The following is a 26,254-nucleotide window of genomic DNA, read 5'->3' as shown; positions in this document are numbered from 1 at the left end:
CTGCTGTCCTGATTGCCATCCCTGACCTGTCACCACAATGGCCTTTCCTAATTTTCATCCTGAGGAATGCTTTCATCAGGGTCAGAAAGATGGACATAGAACAATATAATCTCTCTGTCTAGCTCCCAAATGACAGCCAAACAGGGATTTTTTTTCTCAATTTCTCTTTTAATTTGTCTTTTCAGAGAGTACAGGCTGTAATCAGTCATGTGGCTTTTCTTTTACTGTCAGCACCTGAAGGAAAATCTTAAATTGCCAAGCACTGCTATAAATTGGACAGGTTGCTGCATGGCTGGTTGGGCATTGTACCATGCCTGTGTTTCTCCAGCTAAAACAAAAAGAATAAAGAATTGTGTTGAAATGAAAGCTTTCCATTTTTGGCTTTTGAATTCTCTTTTTCACTTCTACATTTGTAACAAAACCCTTTTGAAGACTGTTTACTACTTTGATACTAATCAGGGCAGTGTTTCTGTATCTCAAAACTCCAAAACTTGCTTAATTATTAAATGTCATTCTATGCCAGGGTCATATTTCACCCTTGCACTCTCAGAAATTCTTTGTTATATAAATATTTTCACAGCAAGCCTGCTGTGGTGGAACAGGGCTCCCCTCAGTGTTACCCAGAGGGCGTGTGAAGGAAAATCCATAAGCAGCAAAGCAGCCAAGGGCAGTGCTGGGACTGGGTGTTCCAGTGCAGCCAAAGCCAGCTCCCCTCTTCCAGCTGCACTCTTCAGCCAGTTCCATAAGCCATGAGAAGATTGAGCAGGGTGTGTTGGCTGAGGAACATTCATGAGTCAGGAAGCTTTTAGCTCTTGAGCCTGGGATTGACTTTATGGACACTCTTTGTGCTGTGTTCTTACCAAACAAAATGGAAAGTGCTCTTGGGTTTTGCAAGAATGCTTAGAGGTGGCTGAAGTGTTTGATGAACAGCCTGGGTGGGATCTTAGCCTGCTTGGAGCATTTTGCTGTGTAAACATAGCATAAAAAAGAGAGCTGATCAGAAAATCTACTTGACCTGTTTGGGAGTTGAACTTTACACTTTTTCTGGAGCTCTCTTTCCTTCAGGCGACCCCTGGGTCTTGCTGGAGGGAAGGCACAGTATCTGCTAAAATAATGCCACATTTCTGGTGCCAAACAAGAGGACTTGAGACACAGAGGTTGGCACCTGCACCACCTTGCTCATTCACTGTGGGAGCAGAGGATCGCCCAACCCCTTCTGTGCACCAATGTCACCTGAGGTTCTGAGTGCACAAGGGGAGTGGATTTGATGTGTTTGCAGGAACAAGAATGGCTGGCAGTATGTTTGTGTTAGCTCATCTGCTTCAGGGGTTATTCACTTGTTAATTATGTTATTTATTGAAAACTGTAGACTTTGCAGAGAGTCCTGTTTGTAGAATGTTTTTTGGTACCACAAATTGAATACCTAAGCTCTGAATGAAAGGCAAAAAAAAAAAAACTATTACAAATTTTGTTCTTGTAAGAATATATTGAAGACTGCAGCATGTGAGAGGGCTCTTGGGACACTTAAAATCAGGACTATTCAAATATATATTTTTCTTTCCATTTGTTATGTGAGGTGAAGAGAACCAGATCTGATGTTACAGAACTATATTTCATTCCTGCTGGAAATCTTCAGATAGTTCATGATTGTCTGTTGTGGGAGAAAGCAATTGAAATGGATTCGGCCTTTATGAAATCAAAGCCAAGGTCTTCAGCCCCATTGTTGTGACACACCCTCTGGAAGGTGGCTTCCCATTCTGGATCCTAGGAGATCCCTCAGTCCAGGCTCTGGCATTGAAGCAGGAGAGGTGCAGCTGGCCTGGACTGAGGCCATGGATGGCAGATGGGTCACAAAAATCCAGCAGGATCAATGAAAAGAGGGAATGCCTGCTAAAGCAGCAGATGGTGCTTCCACAAGCACCTCTCCCATCCTGGCCGTGCACACACAAGTGTTCAGGTGAAGCTCTCCCTCTGCTGAATCCAGATGAGAAGAGGAGATAATGCTGCAGTTTCCCTTATCCAAGACAACCCTTTCTATGAAAGTGGAGTGTGTGGGATGCTATAAAACTTAGATACAGCCTCCAAAGCTATCAGACCATCTCTGGCTAAGCTCCTCTTGATAGAAGCTCTTACTAGAAAGATCTACCATCTCCCAGAGCAGCAGGTCCTTCAGCATCCCTTGGCTGTCTCTTGAACTTTGTGGTCATATTGACAGGAAATGATCCCTGCTGTCCAACCTAAATCTTACTTCCTGCAAATTAAGTTAATTTGTCTTTGTTCTTGCCTTAGTGACCATGGAGAGTGTTTGACCAACCACTGACATGTTTCTTTCTTGTCCTCTCTTTCCTAGTCTGGAAACCCCAGTTCTATCAGCACACAGACCACATGTGATAATCCTCCTCTGGTTCTCTGCACTGCTCCATTTTGGAGCACTGTGTTTTGAAGATGCTCTGGACAAACAAGATCTAAAATTAGACTCACAGAAGTCCTATGGAGTGGGAAAATTGCCTAAATTGCCTGTCTGACAGCTCTCCTAATGTACCCATTTGGATACATTTGGGGTTTTTTTGCAGTTTCATGTCACTGACTCATCCTGGAGTAGTTCTCCCTTTTAGCAGCCTGGCTAATAGCCAGCTGCTCCCTGCTTCATGTTTAGGTGTCGTCCCCCTTCTTTCTCTAACCTGTTGAAGTTGAAATTTTCCCCTTCAAGGGGACACAGGGTTTTTTTTCAGCAAGGATGGGATGTGTAGACCTTCACAGAGGCACTAAAGGGTAGCCTGTCCCAATCCCTGTCCCTCAGCCCAGCACACTGAGCAGCACCAGGTGCTTCTCAGGAGTCAGACACAGCCCAAGCTCTCACAGTGAGTGCTGAAATTACTTTCTCCACACTCAGGAGACCTTGATTTCTATCACACACACAGAAAGGTTAAATAAAAGCCATCTCAGCAACCTCAGCTTTTTAGGCCCAGTCCTGTAGCTGTACAACATTTCAATAAGAGGTTCACAGCTCCACTCCAGATCCCCTAAGTGAGAATGCACAGATATCCTTGGGGAAAAAAATTCCACAATATCCCTAGGGTAATGCCACTAGGATAATGCCACTGTGTTGTCCCAAAACCACTAACATCTAATGTATTTCAACTGATTTTGATATTTTGTTGCTATTTCTTCTGACCAAAACTTTTTTATTTGTTGCTTTCACTGAAGGAACAAGATGAGATTAAAAAAACAGGGAACAGAAGAGAGAAGTACAAGATCCCAAGATATAACAAAGAAATTTGCTTTGATTTTCTTCTCTTCTGTCCTTTTTTTCCCCCTCCCATATTTCAATTGTTTATAAATCTATCATGGTTCTTACAAACTCATAAAAGGAATAGTACAGAATAATTCTTTAATTTTTCAAATTAATTTTTAAAAATATTATTTCCCAATTGTTTAATACATTGTATTGTTACTTTGGGAACATTTCTTCTAGGTTACTCCATTTACAAGCACATAGTTTTACCCCCAGTGAAAAGCAGATGTCTCCAAGCAGCATCATGCAGGAATTTTTTCAAATATGAAACAAAGTTATCTCAGCAATGCCATTCTTGCCTTAACCAGCAGTGGGTATGTAAAAACCAGCTTCATCTGGTTACGATGCTCTGTAGTTTATTAAACTGTGTAACTTTTGGGAGTATTTAATTTTATTTAGCTGAACTATTGATACACTGCAGTCAATCAGCTGCTGATTTTTGGTAATAACTCATTTACCTGCATTTCTCTTTGCCACTTTTTTGTTTCCTCTTATTTCTGCCTTTTCACAATTTTGCTTGGCCAACTAACACACATATAAAATACAGTCTTTAACCTTCATCTTCATCAGAAATCTGTTCCCCATTAGCCATCATCCTCATTAGATATCTGTTCCCCATCTCTTAGGCTCACACTCTGGTTTCACATACAGGCTACCATTTACCCCAAACACATCCTAAAATGCACATATTCCAGCATGATTACATCTCTTCTCAGTGTGAGTGTTGTTGCCATGTAGATCAAGCTTATGAAATAAATTTTAGTTCTTCAGGGGCTGAAGTAGGCCAAACACCCCAGTAAAGTTGTATGTGAGAAAAACAAGGCAAAATTCCAAAGTTACCATTCATATCCACAAAAACAACCTGAGAAAAACGTGTCAGACACTCATGTAAAGCTTTATAGGCACCATTTCTGGCCAGAGGTTGAGCAACTGAGATGTGCACATTCCTTGTAAGAGCTACTGAAGGAAGTGACAATCTATAATTTAGCTTATTTTTCTGTGTAGGAATGCAGCATGAGCAAAGGCAAACATGATTGACAGTGCACATATAACTCAATATGCTTCACTTAGGAGATCTTAGAGCACTGTAATTAGTGAAAAACAAAATACATGTTTTTGCTGAAGAGCTGTCACCAGCTCGACTCACAGGATTTGCATTTTCAGTTTGAAAGAGTGCAGAGTTAGTTTAGAGAATTCAGTTTAATATTATCCCAAATGACATTGAGCTTTGCTAGTGAAGGAGCCAAGAAAGCCCAAAATGACCCACAGCATAAATACTGTTTGCTAACAAATATCATATATTAATATCAATAGCAACCTAGAGTCTGTATTACATTGCCAACAACAGCAAACTCCACAGGTCATGTTTCCCTAATGATATTCATGAATATTTTTGGCCACAAATAGTATTACATAAAACTAAAGGAATATTTGTATCAACTATAGCAACTAAGAGCAACTCCTGGAAAAACATCCTACCTGCCTGTAGTACCTCAACACCTTAAAATGGTAATTTAGGTCTCTTTGTTTATCCTACATGGTTAAAAGGTTTTTGAGTAATTCCTAAATAATGCCACCTTCAAGCCAAAAAGATCTGAATTCTGGAGCCAAGGCAGCCCAGCAGACAAACCCTCAGGGTGCTGGAGCAGAAGGAAACTCTGAAGCCAAAATACTATTCAGAAGTTTGAAAATAAGCTAGGAATTTCCCCCAGAAGATCTCTGCAGCAAAGAGGCCTGGCTGAACTGCCAGCTGCTGGGGAAATGTGAATCTGGACAGCTCTTCAAGGGCCAAGGCATTCACCTGCTGCCAAGGAGCAGCAGGTCTGCTCCCATTCCTGAGCTGCCTGCAGGCTGAAGTAGTCTTTGACACACACTGGGTAAATTAGCATTAAAATGAAAAGCAACAAATTGAAAATGTTATGCAGATGGAGGCAGAAAGTGGCCTCAAATTAGGATTTTCCAGGCTGCAACTGATTTGTGGCTTGTTGTTCAATTACTCTGGGTTTATAAGATCATTACTATAAACAGACTCATTAAGCCACTGCAAAAAGTGGTGAAGCTGCTCACCTGGCATTCATTTCTATGGAATCACATACAATATTTTTAGGCCAAAGATTGCCATCAAAGTTCAGAGAAATGCTGGTGGGTTTAATAAGGAGTAACATTCAAATAAAACTTCTCGCACCCAGAGTTTTACAAACGCATCCTAATTCATCTCCAAATAGCTCCACCAGGGAGATAGCAACAAATTCTTCTCCTTTTTAGAAACTGAGGAAACAAAAGCAGAAAAAATCATTCCTCCAGAGTCACTGCAGGGGCAAGCAGGAGGTAACAAGCTTTAGATCTTCAGTCACACTTGTTGGCACAAGTGTTGGATCTACCCAAGACCTTCTCTCACCACAGCTCCCAGACCTGAGAGAATTCCTGGTCACCAGCTCTGTGTCTGTGTCAGCACTGCTGACTGAAACTTCAACAGGAAGACGTGGAAATACTTCCTAATGGAACAGTTTGGCAGCAAGGAGAATTAAGGACCAATTCTCCTTGCAGGCTTGGCACATAAGTCTCATTAAAGTTAACAACAGATATGAGACTCGTGTGCAAGGGAAAGTGATTAGAGCCTTAAATCCAATCAATGTCATGTTTGCCACATTGTTCCACTTCAACAACTTCTTTACTGCCCACGCTGATGTTGCTTTCCCAAGGAAGTTTATTTGTACTTACAGTTTTCTTTTTGTGGCCATTCTTTTTCTTTATGAGAAATTTAAACGTGTTCAACATCTCACGGGCTCATGGTGGTTGGGATTTTTTCTTAGGTAAACTGGTAAGCAATAAATCATCTGCATCTTTTTTTATTTTTTTCTTTTTTTTCAAAGCTAGCTGACAGCTGATTTCCTTCCTCTTTCTCTTTGAAGATCTGAACTCTTGTTTTGTAGTTGTTTGTTGAACTACTGGCCCAAGGTCTGGTACAGTTCTCAAACTTTTGCAGCTCTGTGGTTACAGAACTTATTCTAAGATCTCAGGAACTGCAAACTCACGCCAGAAAGTAAACAGCTCTAACAGCAGGACAAAGAGCAAGGTTTTCTTTATTCTTTTGCACACAGGTTGGTGATTGCCAAATATCCGCATCAGGTTTGGGGCCTGAACTGCTCAAGCTTGTGTTTGAGATTTCAGACAAAAACTGTTTGTGATTAACATAGTGCAAAGCATGTCTCTGTTTCCAGTTGTTGTCTTCACTAACCTTTTCACAGTGCTTTCAGCTTCCTCTTTGGTCTTCACAAGTCACACAAGGACTTCTCAGTTTGAATTCCTCAAGGAGAGATAGATAAACAGGAGGCAGAGAAATCAAACTGGACTGGCCTTGCTCTCAGTGCCTTGCTATTGGATTTCATAAACCATTTGTTTAAGCATATTTGTCTTTAGTGGTTAGGAAAACCATCTCTGGGGTTGCTTTAGTTGGCAAAGGTAGCTACGTGTAGAGAACATGCTGTGCATTATGTATGCCTAGTGCTGTTTTATGGACTATCACAAATCAAAGAAGACTTGTTTGAATTTCATCAGATGCTTCTTGCTACCCCAGTCCAAATTCATATATAAGGTCTTTATATAAGAATATGCAAGAAGTGTTGAAAGAATATTGGTAAAGTTACAAAGTCAGTGCCTCAAAAGCTTGGACATTGGACACATTTGGACACAAGTAGCTTGTCCAACTTCAATTCTGTTCTCTGCAGATCCATCAGGATGCCCATTTATAAGCCTGTAAGCTACCACTGGAGCTGTGCTAAGGTACCCTGCCAGGCCTTCAGCTTTCCTCATTGACACTGGGATGCTGCTGCTGTCCCCTCCCTGGAGAGGATATTTCAGTCACAAACAGTGACATATTTTCTGCCGAAGGACTCCAGGCAAATTTTTAAAGTGTTTTCTTGTAGAGTGCAGGCCCATGTAGATGCTGTGGCAGATGTCAGGCTTGTGCCTTCACCTGTGTTGTCTCAGATGGCAAAAAGGATCTCTCTTTCAGCCACTGAATGGCCCCCTTCACATCCATCTTCTATCCTGGGAATTCAAGTACTAGGTTATATGTAGGCATTTGTGGTGAGACACCTGAATTTAGGCATCTCAGTCTTGACTGACTCCTGCTCATAATGCCAGTTTACCCAATCCTGTCAGTTTACCCTCCTTTCTTCAGGAGGAATTGATTCTGTTTCATCTTCTGCAGGTGGACAGGAAGTGAAGTCTCTTTTGCCCATTCCCAGTAAAGCTGTCTCACTCACACCCTCTGCCTTCAGTCACTTTGCCCTGTCCCTGCCTCATGTCTGCTTCTTAATCCCAGCTTCCATTCTGCAGGAATGTCTGAACTCAGTTTCAGTCTCCTTGTCCAGCAAGTATTAGATTCTCTCCTCTACCTCTCAACTCCTTGCTCCTTTTGAGATATTCTCAGGTACCATAGCTGCTTACTTGTTAGTCTGGCCACATTATCTCCCGCGTTTTCACTCCCCTTATTTGAAGGGGCTCAGTTTTTCAGTGCCAGTGCTTGTCCAATGTAAGCATCCCTGTATAAAGTAGTTTAATTTAGGTACACTTTTGTATAGAGAACAGAAATATTTGCCTTATGCAGTCTGTTCTGCCAAGTCATAACTCTTAGACCCAAACCAAGGAGAAGCTAGAAATTTCCCTCCAAAATTCACCAGAAAGTTTTTTCTTATATGGAAACAGTCTCTGCAACATTTTTTAGGAATGGCTTAAATATTTTGGCTGAAGTTTTCTCAGATAGTTCCTCTTTGGGCAGACGCAGCTTTGGAAAATTTCTGCTCTTTCTCATTACAGTTTGGCAAGACTTGAAGGCAACTTAAAACAGGTTGTTAAAATAGCAGTTGCAAAATACTAGATTCAGATGCAATCCTTGTTTTGAGCATGTGGCTGTAGCTGAAGCCATACATCAAGCAAATTACTTTACAACTAGTTTTGTAATGTATTAGAGGTGCTGGCTTGCTGTACAGCTTTCTGAGTAGCTGACACAGAAACTACCTCTTAGTGATTTTCATAAACTGAAGAAATTTAGTAGTGGGATAAGATCAATATGGACTGCTCTGCATTGTCCTGTTACCTCATTTCCACAATGAAAAAAAATAAAGACATGAAATTGGCCAGAGAGCGTAGCTTAATCTGCTGAATGTTTGTGGTTACATCTGGAGGAACAAGCTGATCTGGTGGTTGCTTAGGACAACAAAATGCATGTCTCAAAAATTCTGTGTGCAGTGGCACTGGTTGCCATGAGCATGTTGGTGGGGTGTGTGCAGGGATGTTTGTGAGAGACAGAAACTTGGACATACATCCCTGAAGTGCTGTGTTTGCTTTTTGTTCCATGACTGATGCCAGTTCTTTCTAAGAGGTGCTTCTCTGTCAGCTTTGGCAGTTGCCATCTCCAAAGGTTTCATGCTACAAGGATCTACAGAACATTTATTACATGACATAGGCAGGGACCCACTACAGTCCAGAGCACATCACAGCTTCAGCAGAGGGTCACTGAAACCAAAATCCACCACCATGATGTGCTGCAGGAAAAGGGCTGCAGGAATCAAGACTGCTAACAGCTTTTTATTCTGAAATTTACTTCCCCAGCAAGAAGGGTTTGTTAGGTAATTTTCTAAAGTGGCCCTGGAGATGGAACCACAGATGAAAAGATGAAGGGAAGGGAAGGGAAGGGAAGGGAAGGGAAGGGAAGGGAAGGGAAGGGAAGGGAAGGGAAGGGAAGGGAAGGGAAGGGAAGGGAAGGGAAGGGAAGGGAAGGGAAGGGAAGGGAAGGGAAGGGAAGGGAAGGGAAGGGAAGGGAAGGGAAGGGAAGGGAAGGGAAGGGAAGGGAAGGGAAGGGAAGGGAAGGGAAGGGAAGGGAAAATCCTTTCTGTCTTGAACACCTCCATTTGTTTTAACCTCGAGCATATGAATCACCTTTTCTTCTCTCAGATCCAATAATCAGTTCATGCAAGAACATTATGCTTGCCCTTTCAGTACATGAAGCTCAAACTCTAGCACTAAGTTAGATAAACCTCTTAAGTTTTGTAAAACTGAAGCGAGGAATGGATTCAGAACGATTAACCATTAGCTAGTGGATGTTGCTGGTGCTCACTTTTTTCTGGATGGCTCTGAAGCACTTGTCTGGGCAAGCTCTGGCTTGGAAGACCCCAGCTCAAATTATCACAGGGTAAGGCTAAGACATTTTGAGGGATACTGGCTGGACTTCCTTTCAGCTGGGATGTAATCTAGAGTCTGACACAACATCTGGATCATCATTGACTGGAGTAGATGTTGGACTTGGACCTGGGGGAGGAAACTCCATCCTGGAAATGCACTGCTAATATCTCTTTGGTGGTAGGAAAAAAGAAAGTGTTCCTGTAGGCAGCCACATAGCCCCATCCTGTGGTCCTGTCAGTGTTAGGAGTTGCCCTGGATGACTCTTTGGACAGGATGCCTGTTAGGAATAAGTTTGTACAGAAGAAAGGGGAATAGTTATTATTCTTGCCTAAAAATAAGCACAGTATTGAGCTTCACAGTGCATTTAAATATAGTCCAGTCAGTGGTCACTTCCTTCTGGGACCTTGAAATCTAGCATTTGAAATGGTGTTTTCCAGGCAGTTGTAAGGGTTTCATTTTCTTCTTCCAGGTGCTTTCTGCTTCCCTTCTTCCTGCCCTAGAGCAAATAGACCAAATTAGCTCCTTTTCTACTGATGCTTGAGATGTTGTCAGTGTATCACACAAAAATCTGACTTCACAGCATAGCTTCCAAAGGCAGTGAAAGACTGCACTGCAAAGTTCAAGTTAGATCTATTTCTCTTATTCCTTTCCCAGAAACAGTCTCTGCTGATAAGCTTTCAGTGGAAATCTCTACTGATGCTCTGAAGAGAAGTAATCAGACTCTCAACACCAAGGAATGAATTCTGTATGGAAAAACCTTTTGTAAAAAAGCTTTAGCTGAGGTGGAAGCCAGTTTATTACAATGTCTGTGTGCTGTCAGAGTTTCAGCAGGAGGTCCCCAAGGTTCTCCTGCAACTTGTTAAATGGGCATATTTCAGAAGCATTCGAGTGGAAAGCTGAGGGACTGAGAAATCTGTTTTCAAAAGCTGCTTTGCAATCAAGAGAGGCAGTGGTCCTGGAGAAACAAATATCTTGAGCTGTACATGGGTGGAAATGTTTATTCTATTTTAGGGCATTGTAGCTGGTATATTATGCCACACTCATAATGTTTTAATTCAAGTTCTAGGAGAGGGTAAACCCAGAAGTATTTTGTAGCTGCAATTCCTCCTTTTTTTTCCTTCTAAAATAGCTGACAACTTGTGTATTCTTAAGAAATTGCTGCTAATAACACACACAAATAGTAATTAACATATCCTAAAGTAAATAAAATTCTCTTTTTGGAATATATTACTGGGCTCTAGGGCAGGATTATCTTTGGCAGGAGCTCTACAGAGGTATCCAACAACAAGGGCAAGGTTGAAAGCCTTTCTAGAGATGTTTGCAAAGCCCTCAACCACTGGCTGTTTGTTGATCAAGATCCAAAGCTGCTATTTGTCATACTTAATGCTGGTGTTGTAGCCAAATGATTTCTCATGTTTCTTAGTGCTTCCTTCTTTAATGCCATATCATTATCTCTGTATCAGAATTTCACTGAACAATACTTGTTCCTGTTTGTTCTTAAAAGGTGGCACCTCTGAATACAGTGTAGTCTAAAATAACAACAAAGAACTGCCAGGAGGGGAGAAATGAAAACACTAAAGTTTTTGGAGCAGCCAGTAATGCCTTTTCCTTTTCATGATAAATCAAGAAGAGTTGTGGTTGTACCTGCTTGTTCTAAACTGATATTCCTGCATTTTGCAAATGTGGCTGCACAGCCTGGTGTGGAAGATTGGTTCTTGCTGATAAATCAGTGGAAGTGTTATTAGATCTTATATTTGCACAATTTTGCCCAGGTCCATGTGGGGAGCCAACTCAGAGACTGGGACTGGGACCATGTCCACCGGCCCCGCTCTCACTGGAAAATGCATAGAGGCTCAAAAGTCCTACAAAAGGAAGAAAAAGGCATTTTATGAAACACATAAGAATGTGCTTTGAATTACTGAATGTTGCCAAGAAACAAGATTTCAGTCTCCAACCTTCAAAACAGATGATCCTGCTGTTTATGGGATGTGTTCCTGTTCAGGAGCTGCTCTGGTGCTGACAGCTGGAAGGGGTGGTTGGGCACTCACAGGGGGATTTCTGCCAGCTCAAAAACCTTTGGACTTTATAGTGCAGCACTATAACACAGTGATCAAAACAAACACTATATAAATGTGGTATTTGAGGTATGGAATTGCTCTTTCCAGGAGGTTTTCAAGATGTGACTGGGCAGGGTGCTAGATAATCTCATCTAGGCTCCCTTTCCATGAAAGGTTGGTCTGGATGATCTTTTGAGGTCTTTTCCAACTTGAGCTATTCTATGCCTTGGAGAAAATTGGTTGATCTTTTAAGTTGATATGACATAATTAATTGCAATCTTCAATATTTTTTTCAGCATAATTCATAGAATCTCCTCGAAACAGGTTTGGGGCTTCCACCTCCAGTGGAATCTGGGGTGTTTGGGGCAGGTTTGGAAGCCCAAATATCTGTGGAGGACAACTTCAGTGTGAAGAATCAAACAAGTGATGCTTTGTGTGTAAGTTGTAGTTGTTGTTGCTGCCATTTTATTTGTGTGTTTAAATCAATATTGTGTCAAATGTACAAAGTTAAAAAAAATCATTGCTTTTTCTTCCAGTTCTACAAAATACTGAAAGTATTAAAAAAAATATTAACTCTTCCTAAACAAATCTAGTCAATCTATGATTGAGAGAAAAGACCCATCAGCTTTCAGGGCTTGCTGGAATTTGTCTGCTGGGAATCAAATGTGGGTACCCTGCCAACCTCAACCACAAAGTCATCCTTCATCATTTAAATTGTAGATGTAACAGGGAGGCCATGGAATGGGGGAAGAACTAAAAATATTCACCTGCAACAGTAGTTTTTATGCATGTGTCTGTATTTATATATGTGTGTGTATGTATTTTCTCAGATAGATGTACATATATTCACACACGTTATTACTCTTTTTAACCAGGGCCACAGTATGAGTAAAATTAATTGAGTGACAGTTTACACCCTTTTTTTTGGTTATTTATAAAGGTTACAGCCTTTAAAAGACTTCCCCTTTTAAATTATATCATGAACTTCTTAAGTGAAAAAAGTCTGTTTTATATACATGCCTTAGAGATTGCTTTGTGTGCAACTTGTCTTACTTTTAAAAAACCCAACCCAAGAAAACAAAAGAAAAACAAAGTAAAACCAGAATACTGCAGAAATTGACATAAGTGTTCATTCTGATCTGATCTTTATATTTCTGTACTTTATATTTGATTTTTTAAAATTTTGTTGGCTCTTTATTAGTTAGGTTCTTTCAAATCAAATTGCATTCACTTTTCTTTAGGCAAATTTTGTGTCCAGGATGTCTTTAAAGTGCTGTTGTCTGCGGTGAGAGACTTGGAGAGCACACTTCTCTTTCCGGTGTGGGTAGATTATTTTAAATTATTATTTACATGACCAAATTAGGAAGTAAAACCTAAATATGCTCTTACATGGGTTTTTTTTCGTTTGGTTGGTTGGTTGATTGGTATTTTGGTTTTGCTTTTGGGTTTTTTTTTTTTTTTTTGTAAATAAGTCCCTGTGGTGGTAATTAAATATTTGATCTTAGAATAACTTCACTCTCACTGGGTACATCCCATATCCAGAACTGCCTCTGGCAGTTAAATAAACACTGGACTTTTATCATGGATGGCATCTATTTCAGAGCTCATCACCACAGGGCTCCACTGTGCTTGTGGGTGCCACAAAGGAGCAGTGGGGCTTTGCCTCTGGGCATTTTGCATCCTTTTGGGGAGGGGATGTGGCTCTGCTGGGAGGTCCCTGAGCTGCAGCACCAGCAGAGGGGAGCTGCTGCCAGCAGCCCTGTGTGCAGTGTCTGCTCTGACGCCAGCCCTGTGTGATGTGTCTGCTCTGACACCAGCCTTGTGGAGCACCTTCTGAGAGCTGGGCAGCCCCTGGACTGTGGGAGTGAGTGGATGGAGCAGCTCTCAGGGAAATGGTCCATCTGTATTCCAGATCCATCTGTATTCCAGAAATCCCTGAGATCATCTCTAGTTACAGGCTGAAAGTCTGGCTGCTCGTTCCAATAGGAACCAGCATAATACTGTGGATGTAACTATTCCTAGGGTGTTCATGCCAGTCTGCAAATGTTGATGTGGCTTGTACCCATTTCATCAGCCCCAACTGCTGCATGTCTCTAAATTAAATTGGGTGGATAAACTCATTTATTTCTATTTTGGTTAAGCTGACAAGTTCTTTCTGGTGAATTTGTAACTCTGTGTCAGGTTTCTGCATCACGATGTATTTAAAAGTATTTCTTTTCTGGCAGTGCTGACCTACTTTAAATGCTGCAAGGTGCTCTTACCTCCTTTTTTTTTTTTTCTAACAGCCAGTTGATACCAGCAGAGATCTTTGTACTTCAGCTTCTAAACCTTTGATGATATTTTAACTGTTCATTCCTGCATGTAGGCAACCACTTTATCCTTTTCTAGGTGGGCCCTTGCTTCAATTCAGAGTTAATGGTTACTATTTATTGCATACCTACAAAAGGTAGAACCTACATAGAGCAAAGCTGCTACGTGCACAGAGTGCCTTAGAAAGCCCAGAATCCCTGACCTGAAGAACAAATTGTCCCTAGCCAGGCTGTACAAAGATGTGAGGATGTGGGTAACTCACCTGGGCCCTGCAGGCACGGGGACAACTTCAATGAAATAACTCAACATCCACCACAACAGTCAAACCTAAGTCATGATGTTCAAATACAATAAAACTTGCTGTGAGCGTGCAAGAGCATCTTAATTCCTGCATGGGTGTCCTGTGATGTTATTGCAGTGGGATGTTTTCTTTTGGGTAAATAATCAGTGCTCCCCTGAGAGCTGCAGATGTGCTGTAGCATTGTATGTTCTCCACCACAATCTCTAAGCCAGTCTTAAAATGTTACAGACTGCTCAGGTTTGGCTGGGTTTATGTGCAGCTAATTACCACCACCTTTTTTTCTCCTCCCTGCCTCATTTTTCACCCTGTTCCCCTGGCTTTTTGGGCACTTTTTGGCACTGACACCCCTATCCCTGTTGCTGCCACAGCCCCAGGAGCAGTGTGTGTGTTGCCAAGGGAGGGAGCACATAGCAGCCCAAAAGCAGAGAGATCAAGGAGGCAGCAGCTGAGCTGAGGCATCTCCACTCATCCATGTGGCCACTGCTGTGTCCTCATGGAAGTGCTGCTCCTCAGAGATCCCACTCTGGGACCAGTGAAGCTGAAAGCCATATTGCAGAATTCACATTTTTATAGATCCCAATAGCCTTTGCATACAGATATAAAAGCATTTTATGCTGAAGTCCCTGGTTGGAGTTCTTACCCGTAACTCACCAGATCCTACTTCCCAGTGATTTTCTCCCATTTCTAAATGCTGCAGTATCATTCTTCTATTGTCTTGTGGGACTGTCTCTGGACCACAAAGGGTGTTTCACATCCAAGCTCTTAAGGGACACAGTAGAAGCAAGGTAAGACCCATCCTGTGTCCTTCAAAGCTTTTAAAATGCAATGCCTTTGTAGAGAACAAAAGCAATGGGGGCTCTGAGCTAGTCCACAGTGTTTAAATCTGCTCATCCTGAATCACCAATTGCTACTCATTCAAAACCTCCCAGATCATCACTGATACCAGTGTGGCAGCCCCTCCAAATGCCTCAAGCAAAGCTGAATAAGGAACCACAGAGGCACCACCATGTTCCTGACAGCAATTTTGCTCTCTGGTTTATTCATCCTCATAGACCAGGATGTCTCTGAGGGGTTTCACCCACACCACAGAGGATTATAGTTCAAAGTGTTGGTCCTTCACTCCCTGAGTTATTGAACATTGTGTCCTAGCTCAGACTCTGTAATTCTCCCCAGGCACCCAGAGACCTCCACTGACCCCAGACACAGCACAGCTCTGCCCTGGCACCTCTCCAGAAGTGTCTCCACCCCTTCCTCCCCACCGTGATGCAGGAAAGAGGCTCCATCCCTCCATCTGTGAGATTCAGACAGGTGGGAAGGGCAGTGGGGTCCATGTGGAGCAGGCACGAGGCTGCTGTTGTGCAACCTCCAGTACTGCCTTTGGATGAACACCTCAGCATTTCAATGTCACTTGCATCTGGCTATATATGCAAATACAGAGGGAAAAACCCCTCTGTAAAGAAAAAAAGTTTTTCTCTGTAAAGAAAAACCTCTCTGCTAAAGAACTAGATTTGAGAATGCAGCTATCCAGCTTTTGGTACCCAAGTTGGCTGAGGCATCCCTGGTACAGTGTGATCCATCCCTGGTACAGTGTGATCCATCCTGGTGCAGTGTGATCCATCCCTGGTGCAGTGTGATCCATCCCTGGTGCAGTGTGATCCATCCCTGGTGCAGTGTGATCCATCCCTGATACAGTGTGATCCATCATCACTGCAGAGGCTGGCAGGGTGCTCCCTCCCCCAGGAGAGATGGGTGATTGCTCACTGGGGTTTGATGTTTCTCACATGGATGTTCTCCTTCTGGCTTGTCAGCAGTGAGTCAGGAATCCCAGCTACTTGGTTCATTGCTTGGTAGATCATGCTGAAAAATTGCAAGGGAAAAATCGTGGCTGTTTGAGATGAAAAAAGGAGTAAACTATAGATTTTGTTTGTGATGGGATATTTTTCTCTGCTCCTCTCTCTTTCCTCTCTTTTGTACCATCTCCATCATCCTGCATTGCAGTTTTGCCTGATTTGGGTGGGGTGGACTCTGCAGTTCATCCCTGCCTCTTACTCTTGGGGCTAAAGGTTTTGGTTTTTTTCTTGTACTCTCTTTTCCAACTCTTGCAGATCACAGCTGCCCTTTGCCCAACATCAACTCTTGAGAGAGTACTTTGGCTGTTCTACTAAGAGCTGGTGTGTTTTGTGGTGCAGTTTAGGATTTTTTTCTCCCCATTTCATCTTCCCCTTGGTCTCCCAGCTGCTGCTGTGGCTTTTCGTGCCCTTCAAGGACTTGCTTCTCTCATCTGAGCATTGCCCAGGTGCTTTGCCTTCTTGGCTGGGGGCTCCACATCTGTGTTGCACGTTGCTTTTGGTTGCTGCTCGTGCTCAGTAGGAATGGGGATAGGGCAACCATGAATATGATGGCTGTGTTGGCTGTAAAAAATATGAAAAATCTTTCTTAATTACACAGTGGACAAAAGCCCTGCCCTGCCATGCAGAGCTCTGGCTGACCATGCACTTCAATAATTGCTGTGTCTGCTGTGTTCTGAAGTGGTATCTTCACAGACAGAAGCTCCATTGATTTCAAGGCACTGTTTGCCTCATAAGAAAAAGGAAACTATAATGGAAGCTGGCCCCATGAATTCATCTAATTTATGCAGTACTTACAAACCCACCGTCTCTTTGTGGAAAATTATGGAATATAAATAACAACAACCAATAGCCAGACATTTTCTGTCTCCTCTGGGAAATTGTGGAAGGTTGCTGTACTGCCAGATAGAAATTTGTGATACTTTAGGCTTTTACTTGGACTAAAAGGATGAAATTGAGTTGGTGCTTTGGAACAGTTCAAGGAAATTGTGCAGGAATTATGTGCAGTCAAATCTGAAGCTGATTGAGGGGTCTGGCTCTGAATTTTTGAAAACCGAACTCTTCAAATGGAAAAATAAACCAGTACAACAATGCCTGTTTCGGCTAGGCATGGAATTCTGTAGCTTTATTCTGGTGAAAATGTGACAGTCATAAATCTGCTTTGCTCAGAGTTTGGTCTTTTGGCCATAGGTGAGTGTGTAATTCACAGTCCAAGGCACAAGCAGGTTTTGGTGATTTGTTTTCCCTCCAGTGTTACTGGAGGGAAAACAAATCACCAAACTCGTAAAGTGTCAGAATCCTACAGTCAGTCCAAATATGTGAGTGATCTAGAAGTGCTCTAAAAGGAACTTTTTTTTTTTAAGAAACATAGTTATAAAATGAATAATGACTGCTGAGCTTGAGATGCAAGGGCTTAAGAGTTGGGGTGAGAAAATTGAAAATATCTGAAAAATCTATTGTCATGGAAAGTTGATTATATGAAGCATCTTCTGGAACCTCCTGAGTCGTCCTTAATATGTAAGAAAGCAAGGAAATGGCTGGAGTTTTGGATCCCTGTTCACAGAGACTCCTAGAACTTGTCAGTAAAGTGTGGTGGAAAACATCATCAAATGACTTGATTTGTGTGATTTCCCATATTGCACCATCTTGTGCTAGATGATGTGCTGTAACTCACTGCTGCTTTTAGTCACTGAGCCTCAGCATCTCTGATAGAGCACAGGCACTTGAAATCCCAATGTGAAACAAGGTATTTATTCAGAAATTGGTTGGTTTCTCTCAGATCTTCACCACTTGCTTACTCAGCCACATATGAGCCCAGGTATTCAGTATGGGAATATTTAATAAAGAATATATAAATATTTACATAAATGTGACTTGGACACCTCAGGCCTGTAGATTCGAGAATCACTTGGGCTTCTTTGGCAGGAGACATCAACATAAATACAAGTAGTCATTAAATAATGGTAAGAAATTATAGCAATAAAATCTCCCTGCCTGTTTTTCACCCCAGAAGGGTGAAAGAAAATGGCAAATTATTCAATGTTTTTAATGGTTGTCAGAAACTGGACAGAATCCAAAAACTAGTTCAGCAAATATTTATGAAATGGTATCTAAACCATTAACTGTTCTGCCTATCTGAGAAGTAGTTGTGCAATCTGTTGCACACTCCTTATCCAAAGGTGGGGGAGGAATGTGCATGTTTTTGAGGTGGAATTCGTGCCAATCAGACTTTGAGACCAGGAACAATTTTAAGATTAAAAAAAAAACCACTTTAATAGGTCTGGATGATTCTTGGCATTGGCTACATGGAACTGAGCCTGTGAGTGATTTAAAGGGGATGATTTAGGGATGTGGGACATTTTCCTGGCTGTTAATGCCCCTTTTTATTTGATCTGATTGCTAATCAGAATAATCCTTAGAAGTTACCTATACATAGAAGCATTTGATCTGAACTGTGCTTTGCAGGAGAGCCCTTTTTATTCCACTATGAATCCAGTCTTCCCTTTTACCCTCTCTAGGTCAGCCACAGACTCCTTCCTTTCTCCTACAGCTCAAGGAGGAAAGACAAAATGTGTTTTGCTTGCTCCAGCTGGTTGACTGGTTTCTCTTGTACCCCTTAAACAGCATTTAAGAGGAAGCTTGTTTATTTTCCTAAACTATTTGTACATTCTGCATGCATAAAATATTAATTTAGCTGGGGACAAATCTTCTAAACACCAAATATTTGTGCATGTTTCTGTTAAAAAGTGCTGCCAGTGATCTTGTCTTGAGAGGATTCAAGTAATAGCTGCCATTTGTGAGTGAACACTATGTACCATTTTCAGCTTTTTTGCTCCCAAGGGGCTTGTGTTATCAGAGGCACTTTTAGCACACTGAAGGAGGAGAGAGCAGTGGATGGTTCCTAGGGTGTGCTGTCTGCCTGGCACATGAGGGGTGTCACCTGAACCCCATCTCTTTTGCTGCTGAAGTACTGCCCAGCCTCACTGGGATTTATTATTTGATGCAGCAGAATTAAGAGTGGTGTTGGCTGCGTCCTCTTGCAAAAGGGTGCAGCATTGTCCAGTGAATGGGATGAATAGACTGAGAGTGATGTGTAAGCCAAGTCCACTCCACTGATCTGGTGGTTTAGTGACCTGGAGTCATTAATTAAAGCAAACCCTCCATCTTAGGGAGTTTTTCAACAGACCATCACAAATGGTATTTTGAGATGACCAAGAAAGGACTGGCAATGCTCCGTGGCTCAAGATCTGGCCACTTGTTTCTCCAGAGAGGTGTCAGCTCATTGCACGGTGTTTTGATGCCTCTGTTCAAGTATTGGAAGCTGAAGGGATGACCTTTCTGTCTTTTGCTTTCCTTTGCTTTCTTCTAGCAGAGGTGTGCTCATCTGAGCCAGCCTTCGACAGCATCTCGGCCGAGGATGCGTCCCCATGGTCTGGGGAACAATTTCATTGCCAGTGAAGGGCACTGTGAGACTGGCTGGTGGAGTAATCAATGCTGAATGGAGTTGTAAAATAGAATTTAGCTTGATGAAGAAGAAAATTCAAACCCCACCATCCCTCAGCTCCTACTGGGAGAGTTTGCATTGCTCTGCGAAGCACTTGCTCATATGGTGCCCTTTCAAAATAACTATTATCTTTTTTTTGGATGGTGATACTTTTGATGGTTATAGTTTGTGCTCAGGCACTTTATTTTCCCAGTGAGGTCTTTATAATAAATTAAAAAGTTAGCCAAGCCATCCTCTGTTCACACTGCAGATAGGAAAACTTAAGCCCAGAGAAATAATGTGACTTTTGTGCAGCTACAAAGTGGGGCTGTGGTTAAGTGGGGAAAAGGGCTGTTATGGAGCAGCAGAGACTCCAGCCTTGAAAATGCATTTCTGCTCTCTGCTGCCTTCCCCAAGGTATTTGACACTGATGCAGACGCAGCCTCGGTCATCTGAAACTTCTGCTATTGAAAACGGGATCTTGTTTTTTCCCCCTTTCAGATATCATTAAAACCGCCTGCGGTTATTTGAACCCTCCGACTTCCCCTGTGCCCCTTGAGCATCTCGCACCCAAAACCGCTGCTAAATGACCCTGCCGCGCTGGCCGAGCCCCTGGCCGAGCCCATGGCCGGTTCTGCAGGCGGGGAGCGAACCTGGCCGTGATGCCCGGGGCTCTGTCCGCGCCCTTGGCCGGTTCTGCCGGCGGGGAAGCGAACCTGGCCGTGATGCCCCAGCCCATGGCCGGTTCTGCAGGAGAGAAGCGAACCTGGCCGTGATGCCCGGGGCTCTGTCCGCGCCTGGCCGGTTCTGCCGGCGGGGAAGCGAACCTGGCCGTGATGCCCGGGGCTCTGTCCGCGTCCATGGCCGGTTCTGCCGGCGGGGACGAACCCCCACGCAGCTCAGAAAGAACCTGCTGATACCTTGGCCGTTCTGCCGCGGAAGAATGATCCAGCCCATGGCCGTTCTGCAGGAGAGAAGCGAACCTGGCGGTGATGCCCGGGGCTCGCGTCCATGGCCGGTTCTGCCGGCGGGGAGCGAACCTGCCGTGATGCCCGGAGCTCTGACCGAGCCCACGCCAGGTTCTGCAGGCGGGGAGGCGAACCTGGCCGTGATGCCCGGGGCTCTGTCCGCGTCCATGGCCGGTTCTGCAGGCGGGGAGCCGAACCTGGCCATGATGTCCGAGCCCATGGCCGGTTCTGCGGGCGGGGAACCGAACCTGGCCGTGACGCTTGGGGCGATGCTGGCACGGAGCCCGCAGGGGCAGAGCCCGCCCGCCCTCCCTGCGCTGCGGTGGCTCCGCCGGCGCTGCCATCCCCGCGCTTGCCGCGATGGGAGGCACCAACACACCCAGCCCTGAGCCCCATCTGTTGCAGCATCGGCTCCAGTAGCAGAGCCCGAGATGTTTAAATGCGCTTGCCTTTAGGGAAAAGCTTTCAATGCAGTTCTTCGATGGACGTTTCCAGCCAGACTGCAGGATTTTTCAGAGCTGTAAGTCAGAGCCGGGGTTCGGTTGTCCCTGGGTTTCTCTGGATTTGATTGTTTTTATTATTAAATTAATTTATCCTAGCAGGGGAAAATGGGTTTTGCATTCATTTAGGTGGATGCCCGAGTGCATTGCAGGAGTCTGCCGAGAGGCAGGAATTCTTCAGGCTCTGTAAGAAATGCATGGTTCTTGGGTATTTTGGGTTTTTTTGTCGTGTTTTGTCTCTCGTATGCATGACCAGCGCGGGGCTGTTGTCCTGTTTTTAGAGCATTTAATTACAATAGATACTCCAAGGCTGAACAAAATGTTCTTTTATCTGGTTAAAGAATGTAGCTTGGGTTTGGGGTTGGTTTGTTGGTGGGTTTATTTTTTCCCTTGCATAACTTTTCGTTAATGTTTTGGAAAGAGACATTATCATTTGGGGGGTATTCATTTATTTTCAGCCTAAAACCATCTGGTCTCTGCGTCCTGCAATGCTTGGTTTCTCCTACTGCTCATCTCAGAGCCTCCTGAACTGCTGAGCAACTAATTTGCCATGGCTAGTCACTGCAACCCCAAATCACAGGTTTGCAGGACGTGCTGTTTTGCTTAATGATTTTAATTTGATATTTGATGAGGTTTCTCAGGATAAAGAGCTGTATTACTGGGTTCATACGTTGCCCCTTGCATTTTTCCCCTTTTACAAGAATTAGTGCTGATCACATGCAATTTGCACTGCAATTAACGGATCTCTGAGATAATGAACGGATGAGGCAGCTCCATCCTGGCATCAGAGCCTGAAGGGTTTCAAGATCTTCTGTCAGTGGGGTGATGGTGAACAGCAAATGAAATTTAATCCAGTATAAGATGCAGGATATTTTGCCAGCATCTTGTGTGTTTTGTTTGTTGTTCAGTGTTAGGGGCCACGGGAGAAATGAGAGTGTCAGCCTTTGGGGAAGGCATTTCCCCCTCAGCTGTGTCCCCTCTGTGGTGAGTGCAGGAGAGGCTGGAGAGCAGAGGCGGTGCTGACTTTGAGCAGCCCTGGGAGGTGTGAGCAGACTGGAGTTGCTGCAGCTGGGAGCCTGGGGGGCAGGATTATCTGATGGAGGAGGGACTGATGGACAGCAGGATGAAAGGGATCCTGCTGACAAGGGGCCAGCCCTCAATTCAAAGGGAGGCAGTGAGAAACCCAGCGAAAGAAGACTTGATTGTACTTCAATTTAGTACATTTTTATTACTGGGAGTGGAATACAAATGTATTTATTTTTTTTTTAAATGCCCCAGTTGGGAATAAACAAAAAAGCTCAACCACCCCTCCAAACCCATCCCATCAATCTAAATGCACAAGGATGTCTGACATTCATCAAGAAGAAGCTAGGAGAATTAAATGCAATATTGTTGCAAATCTTTAAAGGCAAAACACAGAGTTGATGGGAATCACCTGTAACCAGAGTTTGCTTCAGGCAGCCAAGAGACATCGGGTTTCCATCAGGAGGAGAAAATCCTCCTGTCGTTTCAGCCTCTTTGGCCACCCAAGTAGGGGCAGTGACAAGCTGATTTGAAGATAGTAAATATTTAATCATTCTAAATTTAAAATAAATGGCAGTTGAAAAACAGAGCGCTAAGTTACTAAGTCTACTAAGAGCTTGTTTCCATGTCTGTATACACATATGAATAGATATGTTTCCCATATCCACTGCCCTACATGAGACCATGTTTTGTATGTGTGTAAAAATAGTGATGCCCTGTGAGTTGAACTCTGTCACATCTACATCTGGGAGGAAATACTCACCAGGGCAGTTTGTTTCTGCTCCTCTGTGTAGGCGCCAGTGCCTTTGCTTTTAGATGTGATATATATTTTGATAAAGTCACCCTTTCTGTGCTGATGTGAAAGACACTTTCCTCATAGGTATTTGATGACTTCTAGTGCCTGATTGTGGTTCTAAGTCCAATTTCTATTTCTACTAGACCTCAAAGTAAGTGTTAATAAAACTTAGATGTAAATATATACACTAAAAGTTGTACAGCTGTTCAGTACTTATAGATAGAAATTAATGTTCCTGATGGGAAAAAAATACCCAATATTTTTTAGGACCGTATTACTGACATGAACCTAATTTTTGGTAGTAATGAAAAAAAAATTGTTATTCTGAATCAAAATTTCCTGCTTGTGGATTTAATTTATCTTGAGGGGAAAAAAAAAAAAGCTTTGCTCTTTTTTTGCTTTGTTTTGTTTTCTTCTTGGGTGCTCATTAATTTCATGGGCGGTTTCCAGTGATGCTCCTTGGCAGGGTGGGTGTCCCTGCCAGGCTGAGCTGCAGGCAGGGGCTCTCCCTGAGCCTCGGTTTTTGGTAATTCCAGTGTGAGCTTTATTTTTTTGTGACAAATGAGTTTGGACTGTCTGCCACATGGCTTGGAGCAGCAGCCAGTTCTGAAATGGCCTCTCCCATGCCAGGCTCATACTCTGCCCATCTGTCACCGTGTCCAGGGTGTCCTGCTAAGTTGGAAATGTTTCCCACACTCTCCAAGCAGGATCAAATTCTTCTTGAGGCATTTTGATGCACAAACTGTCAGCCAAATCAAATGCAGATTTGCCTGTTTCAGCTCACCAGTGCCTGCTGGGTTTCAAATCCATTGCAGAGAGCAGAAATTACTTTTGGTGTATGTGGATAATGAGCTTAAGTTTTCAGTTGGGCTTCCTTGAGTGTGTGTTTGCTTGTCCCTTCTCCACAGCACATTCAGATTGGTCCATTCTAATTGTGGTGCTTAAATGGACTCATAAAGAATAAGATGGCTAAAGAAGACTCTTTCTGAAGGAGTCAGAATTTGATATGGCTCCATGTAAAGTTTTCTTGCCTGCACTGGATCTAAACTAGGAACTATTTCTGAAAAAAAAAATAAATTAATGAAGTCATAGTCCTTGGAAGAAGCCTGAAGTTTACCTGGGGAAATATCTTCCTCAGAATTTTAGTACTGCATGTACAATAATTAGAAAAAAACCCCTGGGTATGTGTCATTTCTTCCCTTCTCTTTCTATATGAGGATTATTTCCAAACTGGACCCACTGCAAAGATTTATTTTCAGTAGTGGTTATTTCTAGTGTGAGTGAGTAATCTCTTTGTTGTGTTCTTCTGTTTGTCTTATTGTTCACAAGATTTTCCAGATGGGCAAGTATTTTATCCATATTTCTTCCAGAGATGGTCACTGGTGTCCTCTAACACCTTCTCCCAAGCAGAACTGTGATGCTCTTTGAAGCACATCCCTTGAGACAGGCTTTAACAAGTGACCAGGGCTTGGTATGTGTGAGCCTGGAAATGTGAGATTTACTATCCCTTGGACATGGCCAGTCCTCTTAACAAACATGCTTTTCCTCAGAGGCTGTATAGCTGGCCTGTTTTCTTAAAATTTAAATTCTGGGATTTTTCAGTTGGACACAGAGGTTCCTTCATCTCATTCCACTGGGCACTCAGAGAGGTAACCCTGCTTTCTACACAGCAGCCAAAGCTGTGCAAAGGAAATCTCATCTGAGTGACACTTGGAAGTGCTCCCAGTGCAGGGATGCCCGAAGTGTGTCTCACCAGCGAGCACAGCTGAGATTGAAACTGGCCTGAAATGGTCCCAGCTGGGTCCTGCAACCCAAACATGGAGCTGGGAGGGGATTGAAATGGTGCTGAAATGATCCTGCAACCCAAACAGGGAGCTGGGAGGGGATTGAAATGGTGCTGAAATGGTCCTGCAGCCCAAACAGGGAGCTGGGAGGGGATTGAAACCGGCCTGAAATGGTCCTGAAATGGGTCCTGCAGCCCAAACACGGAGCATGGAGGGCATTGAAACCGGCCTGAAATGATCCTGCAGCCCAAACACGGAGCTGGGAGGGCATTGAAACCGGCCTGAAATGATCCTGCAGCCCAAACACGGAGCTGGGAGCTCGCTGTGCTGCCCGAGCCTCGGCTCAGCCTCCTGCGGGGATGGAGCCTCCCCAGCCCGACGTTGTCATGGCTACGCTGGTACCGCTGGTGCTGGGGAAGGAGCCGGAGTAAACCACGCTCCCAGTGCCGTGCACACTGTAGTGAGAGGCAGTGCCTTGTTTGGACAGCTTTCTAGAGGGGGGAAAAAAAAAACCAAAAAAACCACCATACTTTATTCGCACTTTATCGACAGCAAAGATGGAGAGGCGAGATGCAGGGTTCATTTTTTATTTTTTATTTTTTTTAATTCTGGGCAGTGGGAATAGTACAGAACAGAACTTTTCTCCTAATAATAGTGCTTTTCATTTCAGAGCTACCACACGAGATGGTCATGCTTGTCAGGCTGCTTTTGAAAGTAAGCTTCTGTCAAAGGCACTGTTTCCTTTGTACATTGGCTTAATCATACATTTAAAAGTGCACAAAATTTAGGGTCTATTCAGAGTTAAATCTGTTTGCAACAAAATTTTAACAGGAAGTAGGAAATTAGAAATGTGCAATGTCCATATGTTGCAAAGATAACAAAAGCCTGGAAAAGAAGAGGCCATTTATCTTCTTGACTGTTTATTTGCCAAAGCAAGTTCATTTAGTTCATATAAAAGTGAAACTGTTATTCTTAGTTGGATTACAAATGAAAAGGAATTGATTATGCCTCAAAGAAAAGGCTACATTATAATTACTTCACTGAATATGTGAAATTAAATGATATAGAAACTCCAAAGTTCAAGCATGTTGTGCAGCCTCTGCCATGCCAGGGAAATGGGAGCACATTGCCTGTTGGAGATACTGGATTTCCCCTTCCCTCTAGGCTGGACAGAAAGTGTGGGGGACATGACCAGTGACAGATATCAGAATGCCTTCCCAGAGCTAATCCAGAAAGCCAGAGCAGGCAATGAAAGCCTCATCACTGAAATGCTCTCATGAAGCTGTTCTGGACTGGATCTGCAGCTTGTAAAACCCTTTGCATTCCTACAGCATGAATGATGGATTGTAATTTATTAGCACTGGATGTCACTGCTAACTGAAAATCTAGGAATGGCACAAAATCTCACTGTCTCTTAGCTCAAAGTCAGGGGTGGGACCTAAAGGGCATGCAGGCTGTTTTTGGGCAGAATACTGTACTAGGAGTGTGATAAAATCTTCTGGGTTGTCTCTGACAATCTGAGTTTTCTTCTGTCCTTGAGGGCATTCTGTGTTGCTAGCTTCAGCAAAATGCACCTTTAAACAAAGAGTTCAGAGTGTGATGAATGAAGACATCCATTCTTTTGAGAAAAGAAAAAACTTGTTTAGCTTATGAAATAAAGCCTATTAAATTTATTGGTCTCTTTTTACATGTGGTGCTAAAGG

At 43.2% G+C, this 26,254-nt stretch overlaps 1 protein-coding gene across 2 annotated transcripts in view; it reads left to right on the top strand.

Moving 5' to 3' along the window:
- PRKAG2 (protein kinase AMP-activated non-catalytic subunit gamma 2) overlaps window positions 1-26,254 on the top strand; it is a 182,427-nt gene that overhangs the window by 30,825 nt on the left and 125,348 nt on the right. Inside the window, exon 1 of one of the 2 annotated variants that reach the window (XM_030968498.1) lies at window positions 20,872-20,968. The exons of the other annotated variant lie outside the window; for it this stretch is intronic. Coding sequence (XP_030824358.1) covers window positions 20,888-20,968 — 81 coding nt within the window. The 5' untranslated portion in view covers window positions 20,872-20,887. Of the gene's footprint in view, window positions 1-20,871; window positions 20,969-26,254 lie in introns of those variants that run through there. 2 annotated transcript variants of the gene reach the window in all.

The sequence above is a fragment of the Camarhynchus parvulus genome, chromosome 2 (assembly GCF_901933205.1).
Source record: "Camarhynchus parvulus chromosome 2, STF_HiC, whole genome shotgun sequence".
In the NCBI taxonomy this organism is placed as follows: Eukaryota; Metazoa; Chordata; class Aves; order Passeriformes; family Thraupidae; genus Camarhynchus; species Camarhynchus parvulus.
The sequence above is the reverse complement of the archived record's forward strand: the minus strand, read 5'-3'. Positions and strand labels throughout refer to the sequence as shown.